This window comes from Tursiops truncatus, chromosome 5 (assembly GCF_011762595.2).
Source record: "Tursiops truncatus isolate mTurTru1 chromosome 5, mTurTru1.mat.Y, whole genome shotgun sequence".
Taxonomy (NCBI): Eukaryota; Metazoa; Chordata; class Mammalia; order Artiodactyla; family Delphinidae; genus Tursiops; species Tursiops truncatus.
The window spans coordinates 108,644,377-108,668,077 of record NC_047038.1 but is presented as its reverse complement, the minus strand read 5'-3'; the positions used below and the strand labels follow the sequence as shown (position 1 = coordinate 108,668,077).

Here is a 23,701-nt window from a genome sequence, read left to right as displayed (position 1 = left end):
TGCCTGGTTGATGTGCTCTGATACGTTAACCAAATGCCACTGCACAATCTGGCATCTAAATAAAAACAGGTGGGAGGCCTTGATTAGTGCAGAGGTTCCCCAGGCCACCTGCCTGCAGGGTTCTTGTTGCTCTTTCAAAGAAACTTCATTTCTGGTCTGAGCTAATGACTAATTTGTTTCCATGGTCTCCTTTCCTTATACAGGCTCAGACTGCAGGATGGAGGTGGAGATTTTTGTTCTGTGATGTCTCTTAGTCCAAGCCTGTGATTTCCTTCCACCCTTCCCAAGGCAGTTAGCTGTGAAAGTGTGGGTCTCTGGAGCCGGGCACGGGCAGTGCTCATTTTAGGCAAGCTCACTTTAATCACACAGTTGCCACTTACAAGTTAGTATGATAAAGTGCAGGCGTGCTGGGGAAAAGGCGATGGATTGTTTAAGCCTAAAATCCAGTGGGAAATATTACAGAGGGAAAAAAACAACGGCCATAGGGCAGAGGGGAAAAGCATGTGTGTACAAACAGTCTGCAGAAAGCCTCCGACTGCTGCCTTGAGGAACTTCCCAGAGCCTTTGGTACTAACTGAAGTACCACAGAAATTGTTTTAGCCAGCAAGGGATTTCAAATTACTTTACAGATTTATTAGTGTAGCTGACAAAATAATCGCAACTCCAAGTGACAGATTATCAACATTATTATCGTAAAGAAAAGAGGAAAGGAAAATCCTCTAACGTGTACTTGGTTTAAATGAAGGGAGGGAAAAACAAAAGCAGAGTGTGAGCATCTCTGTATGCAGCCTTCGTGGCAGAGGTGGTCAAAATGCACTGGAGAAACCTCACGGAATGGGAGAGAGAAGAAAGCCATTTACTAAATTGAGAACCCTCTCCCTCCTCACTCACCTTTACACTTTGAGGTAAAAACACAGAATGCTGAAAAGTCTGTAAGGTATACTTACCCTTATGTTATCATCTGTTTCCACGGTGGCCTGGAGTTTTCCATTCACACTGAATGTACAGAAGAAGCCATTTTCATAGAATATGACACAGTGACCCTCTCTGGAAGCCTGCATGAGTTTTGGTTTCAGGCAGTTTTCAGGACCCTCCAAAGTCCTTAACAAGTCTCCATTCATGGAATGTATGAGACATGGTCCTTCTGAGAAAACAGGAGAAACAAAAGCCAAAATGAAGTTTCTGAATAAGAACAGACAAATGTGACCTGAATCTTGAGCACCGTTGAAACAGGCTGCCAGTACCATATCACAGTTGTAGAAAGCCTTAAAAAATTATATCTTAGATATCAGTTATTTTGTAAAATCTGCATGCCGGCTAAATCTCACCTTCCACTTGGGAAAGAAGGAAGCCGAGTCATGCATGTTCAAGTTCACTTCTCAAGAGACAGGAAGTTACTTTATGAAATTCATTATGCCAAGGGATGATAAGAGCTGGAGGAATTCAGAAAGGAACAGGACAAATTACAAATCCTAAAAGAGCTTCCAGGAAGGCTGGGCCTCAGTTAAACATCGGCTGCACACAGGGTCCCGATGGTAGCAGCATTGGGGCCTGTGTGGTGAGAACTCATTAAGGCAACTTCTGAAGGCCTAAAACATCTTCCCTCCCACTGCTTGCTACTTCGCGATGAGAGAAGGTGCCTGGTGGTCCACCTCCTCACACCCCAGCCCCCAGGGAAATTCATACAGAGATCCTTCTGCCACTTCTCCTTGGCAAACAAGTCTGCCCCCCTGCTGTCCCCGAAACCAAGCAGCTTGCATCCACCACTCCCCACTCTCCGGGCTGACCTCCAGGCTGAGATGCTTGAGGAGGATGGAGAAACTGCATCTTTACTGAGTGCCTGCTACATGAAAAGCAAAAGAGGAGCAGGTAACCAAAACTGCTTGTGTGATGAGTAAGTTCTCAGAAATGTCTGAGTCGGACAAATGGGGTAATTAGACTATATGCCCTACTCCTCTCCGGGCTAAATTTCTCGTGGCTACATGGAATCATCACGTGTTCCCCACACGACCATTAAAACGTGTCTCTCGTCTTTCTCTTGACCACTCAGGGAGTTGATAGGTTTTTAGTGTTCTCGACATAAATACATAAGGCAGTCTTTGCTCTGCACAGTTCCAGCATGCATGAATTTCAGTTGTCACTCTAAATGACCCCAGTCTCTCAATGCCACAGTTCAGATTTCAGTTATCACAGGAACTGCATAAGGTACACACTTCATGGTCAGCTTGTCAGTCCACAAATCACTATAAATAACAGGTGTGCATCATGATGGGTGACCAACCCCATCACTTCTTTCGAAGTCTGTTAGTGAATGGTCACTGCACGTCGGTGACTCAGCTCATGCACAGACAGCAAACTCTGTAGTTGTGTTGCCTCCTTGTCTCCCAGGGATGGAACTGTATGACATTTTATAAAAATGGATAATCAAAAGAGGGTAGTGGCCAACAAAGATGGATCTGAAGTAAGGAAATGAGAAGTGACAAAGCTGAAAGTAAAACTGGAAGCCAACATAAACGGAGTTACAGAAGATAGAGCTGACCGTGGGAGTGCTGACATCGCTACAGATGCAGCCAGAGGAAGTGAGTGAAGGTGATCTTACTGACATAAGCCCTGTAAAACTTAGGAAAGTGCTGTTACACACATGAGGATGTCCCAGAAGTGACGTCAGCAAAAATCTCCACATTAAAGGAAACCTAGGAGATATTTCATGACATTGAAAGCACAGAAGATAAAATGTTGGAAGCTGATCCAAACTTAGGAAGGAGTTTGACAACTGGTCAAGGCACAGAGACGATTCTCACTCCTTATCTTAAGTTACACGGAGAGAAGGGGGCGAGCACTTTCCAAGTACTCTTGATGTATTTTTTCACAAAGAAATAAAAGACTGTCATTCGTAATGTCTCTAATGTTTTAAATTAGTGTACTAAATGTGAGTTTTACTATTTTTTTCATGTCCATACATATGTGTATGTATGCATATATGTATAAAAGTGAACAAGAGAATTTTTAATGTTTTGATAAAAATTTGTAAAGGCCATGGAACAATCATAAAATTTCCCATTTTTCATAATATTTCCCATTGAAATTATTGATTTTTAATATCTTTGCATGGTTTCATCTTGCATGGTCATTTTTATGGTGCTGTACCACCGTGCAAAGTGAGGACAGCCTGTAATATGATAGGTTCATTTTACATGTCCAATTTGGATCACGTACAATCCGGGAACTCATGTTAGCTCAGGATAAATGAAATCATTGGGTATAAGGGGAAAAAATCCAGTAGTTATAGAATTCTTGCTATCATTGTTACTATTTCATCGTTTTGACCAACTAAATTTGTAAACACCAACATTTGACTCATTAATAAGTCTCGTTAGCTATACAAAGTATCATAGTTCAAGACACAGATAAGGTGACTCAAAAACTCTACGCTTCTCCCTCAGATAAGCCTAGGAGATATGTGATTACAGTACTTTTTTGTGTTCAGAGCTCAGTTCAGGGCAGAGAGACAGAGAGATGAATAGACTATTACAGCTGAATAAGCAATGGACTGGAAACAGCTCTGCTCCTGGTCAGATCCTGATTTGTTGTGTGCGCTCTTAGAAAGCTTGCTGAATATCTTTGGCCTAAATTTGTGACGATGCTATGGGATAGACCTCCAGGCCAACCAGCTGAAGAATCTTTCCACCCCATTCTCAATGCCATCCTGGCCCCTGCCTAGTTCAGAGATTTGGAAAGTAAAACAGACTGGGTCAGGAGTTTCCGTTCAGGTGTGAGGTGGAACCCAGCCCAGTCAGAGTCCAGAAGGATAAACAAACACACTAAGACTGTCCTTGTTCTCGCCTCACTCTTCAGAGCAATGCTGTGAAACAGGACTTCCTGCAGTGATGGAAGTGTTCCCTTTCTGGGCCGTCCAGTATGGTAGCCACTAGTCGTAGGTGCATACTGAGCCCCTGCAATGTGGCTAGTGCCACCAGGGAACTGAATTTTAACTTTTATTTCGTTTCAGTTAATGTGAACAGTCCCATGGAGCTAACAGTCACTGTCACAGATAGCACAGCTTTAGAGAAAAAGGCACCAAATTCACCTCTGGTAATTTGTTATTAGAAGACACCGAAAAAATGCATCCGTTTTTTGAAGGCCCCACAGATTTACCTTTAGAACCGCTTAACACGAGGCCGAGCTCAGCGCAGACGGCAGCACAAGTGATCTCAGAGTCATGGCCTGTCAAGATGGCCCGAGGAGTGGTGGTCTCACCTTAAGGAGAAAAAGATTAAACGAACAAATCAATTCAAGTTCGTGCAGGGGATGACCTCCCTCGACTCAGATTAAATCATCATATCATTTGTTCCTGCCTCCCATAATGCTTAAACCTTTAATTTATAGTTTGGGAATTTGTCCCCAAATCCTATTTTAGGAGTAGGTACAAACTATCTGCTATAGTTTGAGGAACACATGTTGCTGAATTTCTAAGCCTTACGTGATTATCAAGCAACGATAGTTTAAAACAGGACAAAAATAAGACAAAATCTGTATTATAAACTGCCTCAGATTGTCTTTTCCAAGCTTATGTGTCATCCTAATATAAAATCTTACAGAGTATATTTCTCCATGGTTCATTCAAAGAACAGAGGGGGAGTAAAACTATTAATATTAAATTAATTCTGATAGTGACTGAACACTAGGGGAGGAGGGTGAAGGTGGGACAGAAAAGGACTATTCAAATAATGGAAGATGTTTCCAAACGTCGTCACAGGTAGAAGACGTCATCCTGTACCTCAGTCCCAAACTAAAAGGAAAACTGTGGTTGGCTGTGGAGGCACCCCACGAGGGGCCGACGCAACGGGCTCCATCTGGGCCGCGCTGCGGGCCAAGCCACAGGAGAAACTGAATTCCTTATTTAACCTGGAGAATACTATTTTAAGGCAAACGAGTCCTCTACTTTTATAGTGTCTGGGGACAAAGACACAAAACGCCTTCATGAAGTGGACTAATGAGCAGGACTCTGTCAACACTCTGAGATTTCCTTGATTAGGACTGCTTTTATTTATTTATTTATTTATTATTATTTTTTGCGGTACGCGGGCCTCTCGCTGTTGTGGCCTCTCCCGTTGCGGAGCTCAGGCTCCGGACGCGCAGGCTCAGCGGCCATGGCTCACGGGCCCAGCCGCTCCGTGGCATGTGGGATCCTCCTGGACCGGGGCAGGAACCCATGTCCCCTGCATCGGCAGGCAGACTCTCAACCACTGCGCCACCAGGGAAGCCCAGGACTGCTTTTAGAGTAAGATTGACAAATGGCACTGTGTGATCCACAGGGGCAACTGTGCCCAGAAAACAGGTCACTACTACCAGCTGTGGAACTCTGTGGGAAAGAAGAACTTGTCATCCTAACCCCATACCCTTGGCTATCCTTGGAACAGTCACCTACCCTGAGGAGAGAGATCTGGCAGATCAGGGAAAATGCAGCAGAAACCTACTGTCCTTGAAAAGGCAAATGCTGCTGGTCACAAAAATTAACTAGCGGTTTTTATGATGGTCAACGTGTTCTTTGAAATGTCATGCAAATTTCTGTACATGCCTATGTTTTCCTGGGTGGTGGGGAGGGGAAGAAGGAAAGTAGGGTTTATTGAATGTGCAGACCAGGAGAGGGCCTCTACTGTGAAGACAGGGCCTGGTTTCTGTGCTGCTGGCCCCGCTGCCTCCACAGCCTGCAGTTACTTCATGTCTGGTCGTCTCACGTAATTATTACAATGCATTTATTGGAGTGCATGACGCACAGCGGTGTCCCCACAGTGTCCTTCCTCACTCTTGGTGACTCTAGGTACTTCTGAGTGAGACGTGGGTGAAAAGGCATCATATCAAACTCTGTTCCACGTTGGCCGTGCTATGTGCAGTGAGACTCAGAAACTGGCTTGCATGCTTGGTGACCAAGGGAGACCTCAAATGGCATAGTAAAAGGCCAGGGGACAAGTAGAACCAGGGGCTTGGTTTCATTTGATTCACTTTTAGAACTTCTCTGGGGAGAGAAGCTCACCTTAATACAAAGTTTACTTGATATTTTCCAAACCAGAAAGCATTTGTTACAATAGCAGCTATTTTTTTCCCTTAAAAAGCATACAAATTTGGTAAATTTGTTAAGAAAAGAAGCAAATATTACAAACCTATCTGAACTACTTAACTTTCTGCTGGAGATAAGTCTTGCCACAAAAAATAGAAATATTTTTAAAAGTTACCAATACTTCAGCCCCGATTCATGGTCCCCCCCATCCCCCATCCCAAGATGCTCTATATTCCATGAAAATACCATACAATGTTATTTTTGAAATGTCTAATTATACCTGTTGGCAACTTTTTTAAAATCAAGAATTAAAATCATTAAGATCTAAGGAATATATTTTCAGTGTGATTGTTCCTTTTTTGTTTTCATAAGGTACCATTTTATGGGGAACAAGATTTGTGTTTTAACTTGAATTGTCTTGGAATTCCTCAGTGGAAAATGAGGGTCTGAAGGAGAACTGATGACAACTGAAAGCAATCTAAGTGTAAGCTAAAGTAAACGAAGGACAGATGGATAGTGGGGACACAGAGGACGTTGTCACTTAAGCATGCCAATGCTAATTTTTTGTTTTCTAGATCTAAGAATATTTTCTCAGGGACATGGGGAGGAAGTGAGAAGATTGCTGTCAACTGGATTTCTTTCTTTAATGTAAAACAGTTGAAATACTGAGAATTTTCTATGACTATAAAGTTAGAGTTTAGGAAGCCTCACAATTTACCCCATAAAGTGAATTAAGATATAAGCATTCTTTTTTGTAAACTCATAATTAAGATTTTTATAAGTATGCTTTACTTACAAAATAATATTTTCCAGTAATCTACACTGTACCAATCATTTGCCCCTCCACAAATCAGAAGACACATGTACATGCTGTGTAATTTCAAAACTGAAAAGAGATTTGCCTTTTCCTAGGGCCTGATCTCTAAATAAAGGCCTGTTCAATGCTAGGACTCTGGCTTCAAAGTTTGGCGAAATGTTTTCTAAACCAGGAAGCAGGTTAGACAGTTCAGGAAATATGGGGGGAAAAAAGGAGAAAGCAGAAAGGAAAGGGAAGGGAAGGAAAGGAAAGAGAAAAAAACAAATTGAAAGCATAAGGGTAAACTTGTGATCATTGGGTTCTACTGGTTTCACAAACACTCACTAGATTTCTAGTAAAAAAGACTCTGCTACTGAACTTTCATCCCCTTTAGGAAACGCACATTAATGGCCTCTAAAAATCCACATACAACAATATGAGGAGAGATATCATTTCCTCTAAGAAAAGCCATTTCCAGTCTTGTTTAAAGACTAAAGTTTGTATTCCCTTTATTGTATGCAGTGCAGCTTGGGTGTTCTTTACATTTTCTCATTAAAAAATCTGTTCAAAATAAATACTTGGATTTTTATAAGTTTCAATAAACCAAATGTTTTATGTATTAAAAGTTCACTACAGGAAATAGAATTCTATGATATGGGATTTAAATCCAACAGGTCCAAACTAATAAGTTCAACAGATATTTTGGGAACCCCTTTGGAATGAAATTATGAAGGGTAGAAGGGTTGATGGGAGGAGGAACACAGGCTTCATATGTGGCTCACAGAATCTATTTCTCCATAGTTACATCCTTATACATCATCCTGCAACACAGCAATAACATCCCACATACCAATAACGACATACATATGTGTCCGTGTATATTTGTTTGCAAAGCCTAGAAACAGAATCTGGGAACCATATAACATTCTGACTGCAGCACCCATCTAAATCTGCCCCTCCCAACTACCTGTCAACCCACAGAGTTAATACCTAGGGGGGAAATCAGCTCAAATAAGACAATACTGGCCATGTATTACTTTTTCAAAGACCCCAAAGCTATGGCCATCTCTCACTGAAGTCTCTAAACTGAGTAAGGAGCAGGGGAAAAAGTCTTCTGAAAAATATCAGGTTAATTCTTTGATAAAAATTTGCAGTAGTTAATGGATACAAAAAGTCTTTACTTTTGCTTTCTGAGATAGTAGGATCTACCAAAAGCTGGATCATAAAGCAGAACACATTCCCTTAAGAACCTTTTAAACTCTTACTGCTTGAAAAATCGTCATGGCTTTCAATAAAGCTGAAGAGAAAAATTTATCTTGCTTCTAGTTTAAGGGACTACACTTCAAACTCTTCTTAAAGAAAAATAAAAAGAGAAAGAGGATAGACTTCTTGGACTGCTTTGAAAAGCTTGAGCAATTACTTCAAAGGAAAGGGTGTCTTTGTCCGGAGAGCAGGTTTATGACTACTGATGCAAATCCTAACCAAAGGCTGAAAAGGATACTCAGTGCATCTTTATGGATGGCCTTAAAGGAAGATGAACAAGTCAAAGGAGATTAAAGACAGTCCAAATCCTGCCACGAATACCAGGACACACCGGTTTTTACAGATGTGCTTTTCTCAGTACGTAATACCAAATATCAGTTACTAACTTACAGGCACCATTATAACAACCCAACTTGCATTTAAGCAGCACAAGATCTCTGTAATACCCGCTTAGCATTTATATTGGACTTATGTTTTAAAATATTACGTGAAATGTTTTACACCATTAGGCAGAATAACAAATGCTGCTATTAAATGTGTTTCTTTGGTGGCCTCATAACACTAAGTGTATTTCTCCATCAAATGAACTATGACCTGAAAGAAGAGAAGGAGGAAACAGTAATTTCTCTAGTATCTGTTCATAAATATCCAATGAGAAAAATATTTCAAAAGATCTGTCTCCATTAAGGCAAAGGGGATTAAAAGCTAGGTAAAAATAGACCTGACACGTATTTCTGGCAAACTCTGAGTTACATTTTTAAAAATGAATACAGTTCTTGGTATTTTTGGCACCATCTCCTCAGTCTTAATGAAAATTAAATTACTTTAAAAAGGCACTGCAAAGTTCTCATTAGCAGTTTAAATATGTTGTTATTAGCAGAGAGAGAATCCCCTTCATTCATTTACCTTTTTCATATCATCTATCATGAAATGAAGGGCAGTTCAACACTTTCCTAGTCTTAGTTTTCTAGAAATAAAATTAGCTCTTCCAATTAATACTTAGTTTAGATGACTCTTCGGACAGAAGTTAGTATTTCCCATTTGTCTACTCATTCATTCCTTCACTCCTTCACTAAATAACATTTACTGGGTATGTATTATGTGCAATGCACTGTGGAAACAAGGAGGGGAATAAAATATGACCGTGTATTTAGAAATGGTTTGATTTTAAATTGTCATTGGGTCAGGTTTTGTTGACCTTACTATAAGCCTGCTAATTATAATTATAAATACCTATTATTGGAAAGGTCAAAAAGATGTACTGAAGTCCAAACTATTTATTACAACTTAATTTTTATATAAAATGAATATTTACCATCAATTAATGAAGTTCTAAAATAAAAACAACCAATATAATTTTCCAGGTTAGTAAAATCTAATACCATCTGACCTCTTAGAGACATAAAAAACAAAATCATTTCAATAGAGTACTCATTTTGAAAGAAAACATAAGTTTGTTTAAGGACCTAAATATATAATTAAGTTATTAAGTATATATAGATTTAAGAAAATCTAGGTGTTATACATGCCAGCCATTTCCTAAAGCTGGATACTTTTGTTTTGCACATGCCTTCTGTTCCACTTTAATTACATTTGATTACTGTAAACATTCATCAACAAAAAAATTCACATGAAAATTGAATACTAAAGTTTCTCACGTGGCTCACACCATAATGGTAAATCGAGAGAGGAAATGGCTTTTCTGAAGTGGAAATGAGGTTAGTTGTTAAATGTCTCTTAAATCTTTCCACTAACTTCCTGATTTTTCAATGGGAATTATAACACTACATTTTAATTATACAAAGAAATTATTTGAGTTTGTTCTATTTATTCCATCTCTACCAACTCTTCCCTCTCCTCTCCTTTCATTATGGCCTTTTTGGTGGAAAAATGTTGATTTGGTTAAACATATACACTATAGAAAACAAGCCATAGCTGCATTTAGGATGTGACAACCAACAGTAAAATTTGGTAGCTTCCTTTTGTAAATACTGTTAGAATTATTAATGCAAGACAATACAATATTGGTACAAAAAACAATAATACTAAGTTCTTGATTTATAACCTTTCTCCTCTTCTATGATACATATATCAATATATCTCATATAAACTTATATATATAAACTTAAACATATATACATAAGTTTATGACAATGGAATCATCTTCTAAGACTACATTGGAAAATGGGTTTGTGTGAGTATATACCAACAATTGTATACTTAAAGTGTAACCCTAACGTGTAATATTTAAAAAGTACAAAATCCTATCATGACATATACTGTCTTAAGAACTCAGTACTAACAAAATTATCTCTATATTGTCCTTTGCAGATCCTAAGATGGCTTTAGTGACAAGGTTGTATCAAATTCTCTGATGACGATCCAATGAAATCAAATTAAAAATGCTGTACAGTTTAGTGGTTAAGAATGGTGTCTCTGGGGGCTTCCCTGGTGGCGCAGTGGTTGAGAGTCCGCCTGCCGATGCAAGGGACACGGGTTTGTGCCCCAGTCCGGGAAGATCCCACATGCTGCAGAGCGGCTGGGCCCGTGAGCCATGGCCGCTGAGCCTTGCGCGTCCGGAGCCTGTGCTCCTCAACGAGAGAGGCCACAGCAGTGAGAGGCCCGCGTACCGCAAGAAAAAAAAAAAAAAAAAAAAGAATGGTGTCTCTGGCCTAGAGTGCTTGGGTTTGAATCCCGGCTACAGCATTGCTAGCTATGGCACCTCCCTTGGGCAAGTTCTCATAGTTCTAGTAAGATCTAGGAACTTCAAAACCCAGGGCAGAAAGTAGAGGCATACTAATACTCTCTCTGTGCCTCATCTATAAAACAAGGATAATACCAGGACTACAATGAGGATTAATGAGTTACTACGTGAAGTGTTTAGGATGGTGCCTGGTGTGTAGTGAGCGCTCAATAAGTATCATCTAGTAGTACAAGCAGTAGCAGTATTTTCACCCTCTGTTGCAGACCTTCTCTCCAGCAAAAGTATAATATCTGATCCTGTGCCACATAAATGCCAATTAGAGATGGTTCTCATTACTATTGTTTCCAGTCAGGGAGAAAATATACCTTCATTTCTAGAAATTATACTTTGACTTCTCCCATTCCTCCGTTTCTTAGACTTTCCAACCTTCCCTGACAATCCATTTAATTCTGATACAACTAGGGCATGAAGCCTAGAGCAGGAAGGGAAGGTACATTACAATAATTAGGTATTTTCCTCCCAAATAAAATATCTTTATTGTCTCTTATTATCAAAATAATATAGGCTCATTATAAAACATTCATATAATTTAGTAAATTATGAAGAAGAAAATGAAAAACTGCCTCTAAATTCCACTACCTAAAAACAACCATTGCTAACATTTACTGGTTATCGTTCCAGATTTTTTTCTATACGTAAATATACATAGTAATATTAAGTAAATATATGTATATAGTAAATATACATACATACATACAAGGTATACACACACAGACACAGACACTTAAAATATATCATATTATACATGTAGTTTGGTGATCTTTTACACTTAACAATACAGAGAGCACATTCTTCCATGTCAGTATCACAATGCATAATACGTTAATGGCTGTACAGTCTTTCATTGTGTGGACATATCAAACTTTACTTAACTAATGTACTTCTTTTATCCTACTTTCTTGAGACTTTTTCACTTGCCAATTCCCCACAGACGGGCTTATTTTTGGCTCTAATTCACTGATAGCTCCTGTAGCTGCATATGAGTGTCTAGTAAACATAAACATTAGAAAACTCTGCCTCCAAAAAAGAATGCAGATACTTAGAAAAGTTGTTGAAAGGAAATCTTGTTCATATTTTTTGAAAAGTAATATTACCATTCTTATGAATATGAAAATATATGAAAAATGAAAACATAACTATTTTTATCTATCCTAAATACCCAAGTCACATGAAATTCTTTGTAATTTGTCCTCCTTAACATTTTTAAGGTTCCTTTGTTAAAGATACATAAGTAAGCCACTAGTGAAAAGTACAGAGGGTTTTCACATCTTTAGCTATTAGAAACATCCTGGATTTGACACCAAAAGCAAAGGCAACAAAAGTAAAAAATAAACAAGTGGGATTACATCAAGCTAAAAAGCTTCTGCACAGCAAAGGAAACCAGCAACTAAATGAAAAGGCAACCTATGGAATGGGAGAAAATATTTACAGATCATATCCCTGATAAGGGATTAATATCCAAAACACATAAAAATTCATATAACTCAATATCAAAAGAACAATCTAATTTAAAAATGGGCAGAGGCTCTGAACAGATGTTTTTTACAACGAAGACATATGGATGGCTAACAAGTACAGGAAAAGGTACTCAACATCACTTATCACCAGGGAAATGCTTACCACAATGAGATACATCTCATACCTGCTAGAATGGCTTTTATCAAAAGGACAAGAAATACCAAGTGTTGATAAGAAAGTGGAGAAAAGGGAACCTCTGTGCACTGGGAATGTAAACTGGTGCAAACACTACAGAAAACAGTATGGAGGTTCTTCAAAAAATTAAAAATATAACTACCATATGATCCAGTAACTCCACTTCTAGGTATTTATCTGAGGGAAATGAAGACACTAATTCAAGAAGATATTGGCACCTCCATGTTCACTGCAACATTATTCACAAATGTGAATGAACATTATTCACAATGGACATGGAAACAACCTAAGTGTCCACTGATAGATGAATGGATAAACAAAATGCTACACACACACACACACACACACACACACAGACACACACACGATGGAATATTATTCATCCACAAAAAAAGAAGGAAACCCTGCCATTTGTGACAACATGGATAGACCTTAAGGGCATTATGCTACGTGAAATAAGTCAGACAGAGAAAGACAAATACTCTATGATCTCACTTACGTGTAGAATTAAAAAAAAGCACAACCCACCAAACTCACAGATACAGAGAACAGACTGCCAGAGGTAGGGAGTGGGCGAAAGGGGCAAAGGTGGTCAAAAGGTACAAACTCCCACTTGTGAATAAGTCCTGGAGATGTAATGTACAGCATGGTGATTATAGTTAATAATACTGTATTGTATATTTGAAAGTTGCTGAGAGAGTAGATCCTAAAAGTTCACAGCATTGGAAAAAAGTGTGTAACTATGTGTGATGATCGTTTTGTAATATATACAAATATCACATCATGATGTTGTACCCCTGAAACTCATATAATGTTATGTGTCAATTATATCTCAATTAAAAAAAAAAGAAAAGAAACATCCTGACCCTGCTCACTCTAAGGAAATAAAGCAATCTCTCAGTTGTAGAAAGTTACAAGCTATGAGAAGAAAAGCTAAAAAGCTCAACGGTCATGAAGACCTCAGCTAGGAGAGGCAGAAAGAATTCTAAGGATTTTTGTTTCCTACCTAAAAACACTTCAAATCCAAAATATGAAGTCTGACCAAACCTCTTTGAATGTGAAAAAAGTTACTTTTAAAAACAGGGCAACTGTAAAAGAAATCATCAGAGGAATTTAATACTTAGTTTCATATAAAAATGGGTCTCTTTTCATGAATTCTCAGGACTATCTAAAGTACAACACGAGGTACACATGCACAAAGTTGTCATATAATTTCTCTGAAGAAGCAAACTCTTTGGAAGGTGGTAAAGTCGGTCTAACGTGCTGTTCCAGGAGGTCTTCATTAAACGAATCCTTAGTAGTTCTACAGTAATCTCCCTCTCACTTTCTCTCTCACATGCAACATTCTAAAAGCAGAAGGCTCCCGATTTTAGGCTTAAAAAAGGAAGGTGGGTGAGGAAGCAGCTTGTAATTTCAGAGTATATTCAGTCTCAATTAAATGAAAGAAGACACATTTACCATTTTCTTCGAGAGACTATACTTAGTTGACTAGAGAGAATTTGTACCTTCTAACTAATGGTTAATTCCAGCCATTGTTTGAAATTAAATTTCCTATCTGAGCATAAAGTATTAGACAATTTTCTTTGATGTTGCACTATTAAAGCCTACATATGAAGATAGTTCCAATTTGAGGGCATAAATCATCAGTTCTTCTGTTCCCATATTTATATGGTCAGAGCCTATGGGCTGAATGGTATAGTCATTTTTTTCTGCAACTAAACAAGGTAAATAAATGTGATATATTGGCACATCACCCCACCACACTGCATATGGTGCACATTAAGGTTGTATTCATTTGCCATATGAATATAATTCCTTTTACCACATCTACTATTAGTTACAAGCAGTAAATACAGAGTTGTTTTGCTGAAACGGGAGGGCCTGCATTACATCATGGAGCACTAAACATCCTGGACCTTCTGGAGAATTTCATAGACATAGTTTTAATGTCACCTGAAGTTGAACACTGCCAACATATTGCTTCAAACACTGCTTGATGAATTCTTCAAGGAAAAAAGAAAAATACAGGGCAATCTTAGTGTTAGTGCAATAGTGCAAACCAAAAGTAGGGCCACGAGGAAAGTTCTTGATGAGATAGATATAAGAACTCATGTTCTTGACAAAGAATCAGATGGAGTCATAACCCAGATATAAAAAAGCTATTTGTTTCAAATGTTGCTTTCATATTCAGAATCTAGTGAACATAAGGAAACTAAAGTTAAAATATCATCTAAACAAGTTTCTCCAACTGTAGCTTACTGAAGACCTGCGATTAATAAGAGTTTATTTCATGACAAACTGTGATGCTTTGTTTCATTAGGTATATATTGTGTCTACTTTTTCCTTAAACAAAATATTTATTATAACATTCCAAATCCAGATTAGTGCGGGCAAAATCAGAAAGTTATTTCTTTTACAAACTCATATGGTTCAACACAGATGTACATATCTTGACATTTGTGAACCATAAATAATACATCACAGGCAATTAAAAACAAAGTACACCTGTTTTGACAAGTACTGATTTTCAATTTTACCAACATTAAGTCCCCAAATGCATCCAGCAGATGGTGCTCTAGGACGCCTACTTACAGGGAGTCATACTGCTTGTGTTACATCCACCTATATTTTTGGCAAGACAAAGAATAAGGATCTATCGGTAGCTTAGTAAAGCGTATTAGGCTTTACAATAAAAAGAACATAATTCCTAAATATGTGCACAAAAATATACATATGCATAAGCACATGTGCACAGAGGCTACCAGTAAATAAGTCGCACCTGGACCTATTGTGATACCACTTTTCTTATAGACTTGATGAGTAGGTTATGTATATCAGTGGTATTTATGGTCATATGGCAAGATCATTCTAAATTCATTAAAAAAATTTAGAATGCCTTAAAGTTAGAATTCATTTTTAATTATAGTAGGAATGTCTCATTAGGGTGATACTAGTAAAATTAACAACAGTAGGGTTTACGGTAATGACTTAAGTGATTGATGAGAGTATAACAAAATGAAGTTTTAGACAGAGAAAAAGCAGGGCAGCTATGGCATACAGTACTTTAAAAAACAGCTCTGTGGTCTGTTTGTGCTAGCCTTATGGTTAATAAAACCTTCCTTCTAATTGACGGTGCTGAAATATTCTTAAAGAACAGAATCTGGTTATGAAAAAAACTTTTTTTTTTCAGTAGACGCCATTCCCATAAAGGAGAAAGCTGACATAGATTAGCATGTCTGATTGCAAAGAGGAAAAAAAAATGCCACCTTTCAATCAAATCAAAAACAGAATGCGAGAATGGAAAACTACTTTACTGAAATACTACACAGCATCTATGCAACACCTCATAGTCAGCGACCATTTTCTTCTAAAGCTAATCAACTGTGGCTTTAAAAAAATTACTCAGATACCTAAAAAAGCTTAATAAGCATTTACTTTTAGGTGCTTAATAAACATTTGATTTTAAGTTTATGATCTATTAATACAATATAAAAATAGTGGATAAATAACTCTTTTGTAAATTTTCACCTTGATTATAAGATCATTTTAAAGTTTAAAGTTTTTAAATGTCAATTGAATGCATCAGGGAACACTTTCTTCAAAATTTGGAAATGTACAGTCTGGATAGAAAAATGAGTATTCCAAGAAAAGCATTTTGGTGGACAAGATTCAGTTCTAAAACACACAGAATATTAAGGCAAAGAGAGAGATGCTTCCATGTAGAAAATGTCTTTCTTTGAAATGTTCTTGGTTAATTTTATTTAAAAAATCTACAACTAAATGGAATCCTATCTTAATTTTTCTCCTCATTAAGAAAACTGCATCCCACAGGAGATAACTATCACAAGACAATAGAGTCAAAAGTGAAACACTATCTGTCATATAGGAAAATAAGGCTTTTGCTACATAATCTAGGCAGAGTTCATAAAACATGTGCATCCTTTTAAAAGCCTCAAGTTATCCTATATATAGGTTTTATCCAGTTTGAATTAGCCTGATTTTATCTGAACAATGTGCTTATTAACAGTGGATAACATGATTTTTAAAAAAATAGTACTAAAGCTAACAACTTTACATACAGCATTAATATTAGATTTGGAGAAAATGGCATAGGCTTATGACACTAGCAAGTAAAATTACTAGCTTATTCTCATTATCTTTAAAATTAAAAAAGCTAAATACTTGAATGAGACCTATAAAATGCAGGAAAAGCAACAGCCTAGTTTTTAAAAAATTTACCCATTTTCCTTCCAAGCAAGAAGAAAGTCTAAATTCAAAAATTTAAGTTGAGGCATTGTATTCATTTAGAGACCACACCGCCGTTATGTATATAAAAGCCTGACTATTTCTTAAAAGTCAATTATATTTTATCCAAGAGATACAACACAGAAATAAGCATAACCTAAAATTCCTCATCTGAAAAGCTGTGACTTCAGCGGCTGCGTCATGGAGCCATCAATGAGCCACAGGCTTATAAAATCCGAACCAGCTCTCATGAATGTTTAAAACAGTTCACACGCGGTAAAAATGTCTTTGTTTTTGTTTGTCATTTTCGTTTGAAAAGCTTAGACTGGCTTGTTCATTTTTCTATTCTAATGTGTGGAAATTCTCATTATATGTAAAAGTGCCTATTTGTCTTTTTCCCAGATTCATCCTTCAAAGATAAAGCAAAATTAAATTGGGACATCAGACGTTATAAAAGGGCCAAAAAGGCTGAGGTTCACTTTGAGAAAGGTAATTTAATTTAGTCAAGATGCATTATAATTTTCTAAAATTTTTATTAGATGTCCTGTTACGTTATTCTTTCTTTTTTTTTCCCTTTTCATTACCAGCATTACTGTTATTGTCCACCATACTGCAGACAATGAGGGTATAGATGAAGTGCTTTATGAAAAAAAGAACGTTATAATATATACTCTAACGCCAGCAAGATGGTGTGTGTGGTGATTTATTTGTTCTAAGCATTCTGTGCTTCTGATAACACCTTAAGTCAGTTACTATTGTTGCTTTCATTTCATAGACAAGACAGCACAGCAAAGCTTAGAACTTAGCTTTGTTTTACTCTAAACTCCACAATTTGGTCAGTCCTACTTGATTCATTTCTTAAAATGTCATACATGTAAAAACCATCTCTAGGGTGATTTACAAGGTATTTAAACATATATATATATATATATTTCTCCCTTCTGGAAAAGCTGAATATTTCTAGTTTTATAATATTCTTAAATTTTTGAAATGTAACAACAATTACATACAAGTGTAGCTAGGTTTAGAGAAGTAGCCTTTAGCTACTTCTCAACACACCCATTGGTAATGACATATAACATGGTTAGGTCAAAGAAGTAAAAAAAAAAAAAAAAAAAAAAAATATTTTTTTCATTTAGATTACTATACGTGCATGAAACATCTCACACGATTTTAAAACAAAAGAAAGCTCTTCCTAAATATTTTCACGTAAATAACAAAATGGTATACTTATTACCTATGTCAAATCTAGCTTTGTCTGAGGTAATTTAGTGAATCTCAATAACTGAATTTATAGAAACAGAAAAAAAAGAAATTGAAAGTAGTCACTCATCCTAAAAGGCCAGAAAGAAGGAGCAGAATATAAGACTCCATAATGAAAAGAACACGAAGTATTTCTCAAAAGAATGTGGGGAAAAAAAAAAAAAAAAAAACCCTGAAATTTACATATTTAAAATTATTGTAATTACATATAAAATGGGATGTTGTGTAAATATGAGAGATACACATTACTTCCCCATATAGATACACATAATAAAGTTTGATCTGACTATAAAGACTGTATTACCCATAGCATCACAGCCTTAAACTTACTTTTCATATTCTATTAGTATAGGGAATTACCCTGTCCTGATTAAAATAAGAAATACATATTAGGTTCATAAAATAAAAACTTTGATTCACCACTACACCAAACAAAATACATACAAAGCAGACACAACGTTGCTAAAAATACTTTGCATATACCTCTTTTAAAACTGTACTGGCTCTTGAGTAAATTTTTTTAGAAGGTTTCACTCTCATACAAATAATATACATTTAATAAGCATAACTTTAAGAAGTCAATTCAAAATATGATGGACTTAAACATATTCAGACTGTTTTATAATTTGGGACTGAGGGACAGAAGCAAGTACCACAGTATTCAGGTAAAGTAATCAGGAACAACATGAGATCCCTCCTTAACCAAATACATTTGCAACTTGCTTTAAATTAAGAAACTAAATATTTAAGAGCAGTTAAAATGCTCTACCTTATGAAGTAAAAATCTAAAGCTATTCTTGCAGGAACTCTTCAGTGTTGTCATAATCATTTTAATTAAATTCTCATTTTTCAGGTGGTCCCTTTAATTGTTTTTTCCTACTTCTTAATGTGTTTTTCTAAAGCCATTTCTTTTCTGCAGCTGTGTGCGACTGGTTTTAATGGTAGCTGCTTCCTTTTTTGCCTTCTGTGAATTACAATTTTAAATGGTTACACATTTTTTGTTTTACTGCCTTCAGCATAGTTTCATAAAGATGTTTAAGGCTGTTGGTGAACATTTTCATTTCCCATCCGAAAAACCAAGAGCCAATTTGAATATTCCTTATTGGCCTTTTATGACCTGTTTTATCTTTTGATACGTAAATGAAAGCATATTTTTTCAAAGACTGGTTTGTTTCCATGAAATTATAATGTTTTTGCTCTTTTAAAACATGAATTCAATAAACAAGATAATGTGTGACTGCTCTTTTATGTTATATCTTATTGTTTGTGAATGAAACACCTCTATTTTATTTGGTGACGGCCATTATCAGTGAAGAACTAGTATTTTCAGATCATAAGAATAACCGATAACATGAAAACTGAGATTTCATGCTTGAATTTGAATTATCAATGGTCACAAAATGTTAATAACAAGGCTATCCAGACCTTTCTTAAATTATAACTAAGAAATTAAAACTACTTGATACTTCAGTTTCTCTTTCACCATGATGAAATAGGTAACTTCACTGCAAAATGTTATACATCACTTGTAAAAGTTTACTTATAAAATAAATTGTACTTACTGCCTGGATTATCGCCAATCCCACTGCTTCTTCCATTCCAGTACCAGAGCAGAAGGGTTGCATCACGTGACCCTGAGAGAATGTAGCAATTTCCCCCAATATATGACTCCGAACGAGTGAGGCAAGTGACGACATCCCAATGGCCAAACACCACTTGGATCAATTTTCCTGAAATACAAAACAATTTTCTTTAAAACTGCTATTTAAAAAATTGAAAAAATTTCCACTTAAGAAGATAATGAAGTTGTATTAATCCGATTCTGATAATTCCGATCTTATAATAAAATTTGACCTGGTCCAACCTAAAAGTTTTCTTTGAATAGTTAACAACAACCACAAAATCAACTGAAGAGTGATAGTCACATTTAAGACATATGTTAAAACTATTTCAACTAATAATGTTATTATACATAGCTCCTATAAATTACAAATGAATCATGTCTACTGATTAAAGCAGGCCCAGGAAAACCCTTATTTGGAACCATTTCAACAATTGAAGTTACTCTGTATGATTCAAAACAAAGCAAAACTTAGTTGCCTTTCTGTAGATACTCTATCATTCAAACTTCACTAATACAAACCCATCTCTGAATTAGTAAAGCCAATTTATTTCTTCTTCTATTCTTCAAAGTGATCTATACAAGGACAGTATTAGCCACTTCGGACAGCTTCTGTTTTTTTTTTAACATCTTTATTGGAATATAATTGCTTTACAATGGTGTGTTAGTTTCTGCTGTATAACAAAGTGAGTCAGCTATACATATACACATATCCCCATATCCCCTCCCTCTTGCGCCTCCCTCCCACACTCCCTATCCCACCCCTCTAGGTGGTCACAAATCACCGAGCTGATCTCCCCGTGCGATGCGGCTGCTTCCCACTAGCTATTTTATACATTTGGTAGTGTATATATGTCCATGCCACTCTCTCACTTTGTCCCAGCTTACCCTTCCCCAGCTTCTTCAAATCAGGCTTACATGAACTAAATTTTGATAAAAGAACTAACATATTGTCACCACAATCTGAGCCAGGTCATTCTTTCTTTGTTTTAATTGCCTGAAGGATGAAAGTTCCTGGGGAGGCGGGAGGATGATGAAATTAAGATTATGACGGTTTAACAGTAATGATTAGGCGTAGGGTGAGGACGGGGGTATCCAGTAAACTTACTGTGTATCTAGGATGTTAAACACAGGATGAACTGTTCATATAACAGTGTGAGAAAAAAACCGTTTAGATTTGTTTTGCTTAATCAGATATGGTGTTTATAATTCACACAAACTTGTCTAAAGAATTAAATATCTATAGCAGCCCTTCCACTCTCTCCCTATAGTTTCTAGCTAACGTTTCTCTTTGAAATGTCTAGAGAATCTACAAATGAATGTCATAGAATGTCTACCCTTAATATTCAGCATGAGTGTTTCTTCTTTTTCAAATAAGCGTTTCAGTGGGGTCATAAAAAATACAATTCAGATGTTCAAGATAAAAACCATTAAGCTGGAAAAAAATAAGTATGCCTAAAAAGTTTATATGTTTTACTTGGAACACATCATAACCTATTCTAAAGCTTAAGGTCTCAATTAAGTATTGGTATCTACATGTATCTACATGTATAAACTTTTCAAGATAACAATACATAGAACTAAAAGTATTTCCGCTAAATTTTTTAAATTATTGGTTTTAATAAACCAAAAGCTTATTATAAAGTCTGCAAATTTACAAGTAAAATACTGAGATGTACTTTATCCAAATCAGATGGAAAGTCAAATACAGTGTTTTCTCTTGTACACAGTCTACTAAGAGTAACTTAAGATTAGACTCATATCAATCTCAAACTGCAAAATTAATAAAGGACATTTTTTTTCTCCTATGGATAAAGACTTTAGTCAAAGCAGATATTTTAACTGCTAAATGTTAAAAATGTTCACTTCTGAATTTCTTCAACCTTTTTAATTAACACCAAAACATTCATTTTAAAAATTAGCTTTTATCAATAAAGGATATGGTAAGAAGAAGTCAAGACTTTCTAGAATAAAAAAATGGAAAAGAAGAAAGCAAATTAAATATTAAAAATCTAATAATTTTTGCATCATTTACAATTTATATGAAGGACAAAGTAGAGAGGTTTAGGGGTAAATTGGGTGGGGTTAGATGAGAGGCAGGCCTTACTAAGGATGAGACAAAAGTTAGGGAGCTGAATGCACTCTCGTTCGAAAACTGAAGGTTAAATCAGTGAGTTTTAACTACTGAAAAAACTGAACACCCCGTAATGTGATTATGTTTTTGACTTCTGTATGTACGGTGACTTCTGCCTCAGCCTATACTAAATGCTGAGAGCATGTCAACTACAGGAGTGATTTAAATGGGTTATTTAGAGTAGGCCCATTTAAGATGTGATACCCATCAATTCAGTGGGTTGTAGAAGTGAGGATAAGTAAAGCAACTACAATTAGGTACTTGAGGTCACGGCATACAGGAAACCCAAATGCTCCACGTACACCAGGAGGCTTGCAAAGGAGCAGCTATTTGATTGGAAGATCGAGATGAGGGAGTGACATTTAAGTATTTACATCTAAAGAGTTTCATATTTTAATACAAATTAACTTCATTCTCTACAATTTATCCTTTGGGCTCAACTTTGGAAAACATTATTTTTTTCAGTTTGCTTTTTCCTCTTCTGGCAGCCTTCCTTAGCAATATTTGTTATTGCTATGAGGTTGAGGTTCACTCCTCCTAAATAAATCACAGCATATAAATACCTGCTGCTCTTTTTGGTAAATTATTTTCTGATAATCTCATAAGTGTTCCTCAACCTTTATTTTTTGTTTCCTTTAATACCAGTCCACCTCTCCACACACTAATATCAAATATTACCACAAGCACTAGAATATCTTCTTTTTGACAGAACAAATTTTCTAGTTAATGTTTTATTTGACAGCTGTGCTACAAATAAAAAAAATTCAAGCTCAGGACTCTGCACCATTGAATCTAAAATGTGGCCTGAAAATAATTCCCACTGCCGAGTGAAGGTTTTATTGTTGCCTCTGCTGTTCTGGTTGTGTCCCGAAAACATGATTTATGTTTAAAGAATTTCCTGTTACAACCGTGTTTCTCTCTACCCCCGCTTCCCTGCCCCGCCAAATCTAATAAGAGAAGGACTTTTTTTTTTTGGCTTATGTGCCAAAATATAATTGAATTCAACACTTGTGATAGATATGCAATTATATATTATTGATCATACAATTTTTCCCTGTGTCTCTGCCAAACTTAGGAGAAAATATTTAATATTCCTATTACCATAAAAACACAGACACGTTTAAAATTTAAATAATTTAAAATAAAACTAGCATCAGAGTTTGTATACAAGATACTAAGAAAGATATTAGAACTATCATTTGAGATTTTTTTCACAACTTTGCTGGCAAGTATAAATATTTTTAGTGTACGTGGTAAGTCAGTCCCACTGAAATGAAGCTTAAAATGAGGCTACTTCTTAGAAAATGTTTTATACATACACACGCATATGCATGTTTTAAAAAGTAATAAAGTAGAAGGCTTTTGGAAAGGGGAAGGAACGTCATCTAGTTTATTAAGTAAAGTAACATGGCAGACGCTCTAGGAACCTACTTTTTAAACAGGTAACACTTATATGAGATAACATGGTATAGTTACAAAGATGCCATGAAGTCCGAGGAGTTGGCTCCAATGCCCAGTTCTAGCACCATTATCTATGCAGATATCAACAAGTTACTTACCCTTTCTAAACCTCGGTTTCATCACCTGAAAAATGGAGCGAAGGACACCTGTTGTATCTCATAGGATTATTGTCAGGCTGACACAATATCATGTATGAGAAAGAAGGAATTCTGTAAATTCTAGGGAACTGTGTGACTATAAGAATTATTTTAATTATTAGTATTATATAAAAGGGAGGTTAGCTTTACTTTACAAATATTAATATTCAACGTCTTTTTAAAATGGTATGAAATGTCAACAAATTCAAAAAGCCTCAAATGTCAAAACCAAAGGCTGATATATATATGATCCCATTTTCTGACATTCTGGTAAAGGCAAAATTATAGGGATGAAGGCTACATCAG

At 36.3% G+C, this 23,701-nt stretch overlaps 1 protein-coding gene across 4 annotated transcripts in view; it reads right to left on the bottom strand.

Moving 5' to 3' along the window:
- The window catches only part of LRBA (LPS responsive beige-like anchor protein), a 727,902-nt gene that overhangs the window by 8,115 nt on the left and 696,086 nt on the right, over window positions 1-23,701 (bottom strand). For all 4 annotated transcript variants that reach the window (XM_033857307.2, XM_033857305.2, XM_033857308.2 and 1 more), the window contains 3 exons: window positions 19,605-19,772; window positions 4,156-4,257; window positions 948-1,144 (listed from right to left, as the gene is read on the bottom strand). In XM_033857307.2, coding sequence (XP_033713198.1) covers window positions 948-1,144; window positions 4,156-4,257; window positions 19,605-19,772 — 467 coding nt within the window. The remainder of the gene's footprint in view (window positions 1-947; window positions 1,145-4,155; window positions 4,258-19,604; window positions 19,773-23,701) is intronic.